We start from the raw sequence: 4,046 nt of genomic DNA, 5'->3' as shown, positions 1-4,046 counted from the left end.
ATGGGCGCCCCCAACCCAGAGCCCCCCGCCCCCGCATCGCTGCCCACGGCCGCCTCGAACCCGCGCCGCGTGTGCGGAGGGGGGGAGAAGGTACCTCGCTCACCCCGCTCGACTCCTCGGCATCCTGCCCGCTCAGAACCCGCTTAAGCTTGTCCATGGTCGGCTCCGCGCCCCACTCCGCTCCGCACGACTCCACTCACGCACCGGAACTACAGCACCCAGCAGTCACCACCGTCCGCCCCAGTTTATCACACCCGCTGCTGGCGCGGGGGATGCTGGGAGACGTAGTCACTCTCCACCCACTAGCCTGAATAGTGGTTTTGCGGCCGCAAGGCACGCTGGGAGCCGTAGTCCCGGTCCTGCTGGCGCAATGTATGCCGGGCGGGGTAGTCCCTGCCCCTGCTCTAGGCGCTGTTAGCGCAGGGCATGCTGCAAGCTGTAGTCTGTAGGGGCCTCAGCCGTCACCTGGGGCAGTGGGGGTGGGGACAGGGCTAGGCTCCTTAGTGTTGCCAGCCGTACGATAATGATCGTGTTTGTATGATAATTTTCAACCCTTATGCCACGCACGATCAATAATAGTAAAAGTGCTCAAAATGTACAAATTAACTGATGCAGCCTATGCAAAACCCAAGTCACTCGCAAGGAGTCTTAACCTACTTCGGGGTTTGCTGTCAACACTTTCTTAGGACTGCCTCAAAATAAAGAAATGCTTCAACGTTGACAACAGAGTTCTCACTCACTGGCATCCTACAGTGAGCAATATAAAGTAAATAAGGCGATGACATATTTGCATATTTTTTCAGTGTACCATAGTTTTTCAGCAAATGTAATAATTTCAAGCTCCCAATACAATAATTTTATATTTAAGACCTGGCAACACTGGCTTCTCTGCAGGGAGGAGCCAGCTGACAGCACCTTGGCCTGCAGCAGCCTGCTACTCTCTTACTTCCTCAGCCAGAGCTGGTTCTGGTAGCTCAGGGGTGTCTTGCAGGCTCCATCAGCAGCCTGGAGGCTGTTCTCTCTGGACTTCCATTAGGAACAAGGCCATGTCTGGGCAGTCAGTGCTGGAGGGAAATGCCAGGAGACAGGATCCTGGCCTAAACAACCAGCTTTTCTGTTTTAAGGCAGATCCTGTTAATTTCTCTGTATACACTAACATTTACACACTGTTCCTGTGCATGCACTGGTTTGGCATTGTTTACAGAATCAGACCTTTACATGGAAAAGCCAACAGGCTGCATTTGTTCAGGCTCTCATGGAAGTTCGTTGTAGTTTTCATCAATGCCAGCGGCTCTGGACTGGGCACTTGGTAAAACCCTGCAGAATCAGCCACAAAGAAAAGAACAGCTATATATTTGCTTCTTTAGAAAACAACACTTCTCCTGTTTTGCAAAGCGCATCTTCTTAAAATGCTTATTTCTGTTCAGGTTCTCTTTGTAAACCTCTTTGAGAATTTTTTTTCCAATGCTAAGCTTTTAAAACAGAACAACTTGATCTTTTTCCAAAAATCCTTATCTTCCAAATAAATTTATTTAGGTCCCACCCAGTTCTTTAGTGTCAATACACTAAAGAATTAGATGGGATAAGTTTAATAACTTAGTTTAGTTTAAGAACTAATCACAGCAGCGATGCAAAGAACAATTTCTTCACAGTTCACTATAATGATAATGATGACGACGACAATGATGATGAGAGAGAAGAAAGGTTAAACGATTTGAAATGCATATTCAGTTTCGGGTACAAGAAAGGTATTTGTATCAGGAAAGAAATATTATTAGGTCCAACTGTGTCTAGAAAGTGAGGAAAACTAATGGTCCAAGCTACCTGCAAGTTTCAGGCTTATTTATTAATTGATCATTCCACCGATTACTAAACTTGGTTTATGACATCTGGAAATGCATTCCAGCTAATAAAACAGGGTGTGCCAGGACTGACATGAGTCATACCACAGAAACCACCTTCAGACATTCATTATCTCCAAAAGTATAAACGCACATCTGTAGACATAAAACAAGATATGCATCTGTGCACTGCCCTTACCAGCTTTTTCGAGTACCATCACGTAGTTGGCATGACTTGTGTTTTAAATAGCATCCAGTAACTATTTTGAAAGAGGAAGCAGGAAAGATTTATTATTATTATTATTTATTTTTGAGAGCTGTTGGAGTATTGCGATTCTGAAACCAAGACTATTTAAATTATACATTTTACATATTATGAATATATTATCCTTGAATGGTCCTAATAGTAAGTTTTAACTTTCTGCTTTTGTACAGTATATGAAAAAAATTCTTGAAAAGTGGAAAAAGCTGATTTTTCACAGGCCCTAAACAACCTGCACCCCTCCAGGTCAAACTGACCCCTCAGAAAGCCATAAGTGTGCATCAGCTCTGAAGTCTACACACTAACGCATTTCCCAAATTTCTGAAAGCAGAGCCCTCTGCTGATAAAAAAAACCAAAAAAAAAAAACCCTTTCCAATAGTAGTTGAGAAAGCTTCCAAACAAGTTCTTCAGGTCTCCGCTCTTAAAATCGGGGATTCCCCAGTATTTTGGGAAATGCAACCCTACTGGTTTACATGTATGAAGGGGGTTTATAATGAGACCTTTTCAGATACCAGTAGTTATGTGGACTAGATCTCCACTGTCACCCAAGTTTAAGGCGCATGAGTCATTCTTTTTTACATCTCTAATGAAAGCTCAGACAGACAAGACCGTAAAATGTTGCATATACTTTATTTAATGATAGACAAGCACAAGTGTAAACCAACACACATTTGACCACAACATTTGACCACAAAACAGCCAGACACATGGCCCCCACCTAGTCTGTAGCCCATAAAACTGGCAGTTGCTTCTTTCCACTGGGAATCCTATACCAGAGATTTTTTCCCCCCCCTTATACACCAACTTATTTTACTGCTTCATATGTATTCATCTACACAGCATAACAGAGTTAGTGACAATAAAAGAAGCGACCCAGGTGGTGTTTTACTTTGCAGGGAATTCTGTAATAGGATCTTGTGATTTCTCTGAGGTGCATGTTCCACAGAAAGGCCAGCACAGATGGAGTCAGAAATGTCCAGTGTGGTCAAGAAAACTTTCAACCAATCAAAAAAGGTTAAGGTAATGGGAGGGATAGATTACACAATGCAACAAACATATAGTGCAGCACTTCTCAATACTATGCATGGACTGTATAAATATCTCTCCATCATACTCCAGTGTTTGGTCAGTGCTGAGTGTTACCACTGACCAAACCTGAACCATAACATTTTTAGTTAGCAAATATAGGTACAGTATGTTTATGCTGTCACTCTCCCAACTCACTTTTCATCATTATTAGTTCAGCTTTTCATCATTATTAGTTCAATTGTCAGCATTATTGTGTTTAAAACTTTTTGTTTTATAATTCCTAACACACTGAAAGTGGTGTAAGCCTGGAATACAGTATAGCATTAAGAATGACTTGTCTATGCAAATAGGTCCTAATTGTTTCCTTCCTTTGCCTTTTTCCTCAATTCACTGAATCATCTCTAAATGTTTCCCTTTCCAAAGTTATCGTACCTACATTCTTTCCTTACCAACTTCACCCTTTTTATCCTGATCTGAAAGTCTGAGTGAAAACCAATCTATTCCTTCCCATACTCTAAAGTACTTGGGAATGGGGGGAAGGAGGGGGAAGAAAAAGAATAAGTGCAAGCACTTCTCTGCCTCCCAGTGGCCACAAGCCTATAATTCATCCCTCATCTTAAATGATCCTAGGCAATATTTGTCTGGGAGTTAATTAGTCTTGAAAGAACTAGCCTCAGTTCTCTCCTCTAGTTAAAAAAAAATGACAGTAAAGCGCTTAATACTTTTAGATATTAAGTTAATCTTTTCAAAACATAAGGCTAAAGGTATATTCAAGATAAGCCACTTGCATCCTCACAAAACCTCTGAGGTAGGCATGTATCACTTTTATGGAGGACTGAGGCACAGAGAGGTTAAGTGACTTGCTGATAGTCACCCAATGAATCAGTGTCAGAGCAAATATTACTGTTTGCAT

The 4,046-nt window shown here is 42.3% G+C and overlaps 1 protein-coding gene across 2 annotated transcripts in view; it reads right to left on the bottom strand.

The window, feature by feature from the left end:
* SFT2D2 (SFT2 domain containing 2) overlaps positions 1–237 on the bottom strand; it is a 14,976-nt gene extending 14,739 nt beyond the window's left edge. The window contains exon 1 of one of the 2 annotated variants that reach the window (XM_006029444.3): positions 104–237. In XM_006029444.3, coding sequence (XP_006029506.1) covers positions 104–157 — 54 coding nt within the window. In that variant the 5' untranslated portion in view covers positions 158–237. Of the gene's footprint in view, positions 1–94 lie in introns of both variants that reach the window. The other variant, XM_006029443.3, reaches the window with a different exon arrangement.
* Positions 238–4,046: the final 3,809 nt, after the last annotated feature.

Source organism: Alligator sinensis, unplaced genomic scaffold (assembly GCF_000455745.1).
Source record: "Alligator sinensis unplaced genomic scaffold, ASM45574v1 scaffold327_1, whole genome shotgun sequence".
Lineage (NCBI taxonomy): Eukaryota > Metazoa > Chordata > Crocodylia > Alligatoridae > Alligator > Alligator sinensis.
This window is presented reverse-complemented; position numbering and strand designations above follow the sequence as displayed.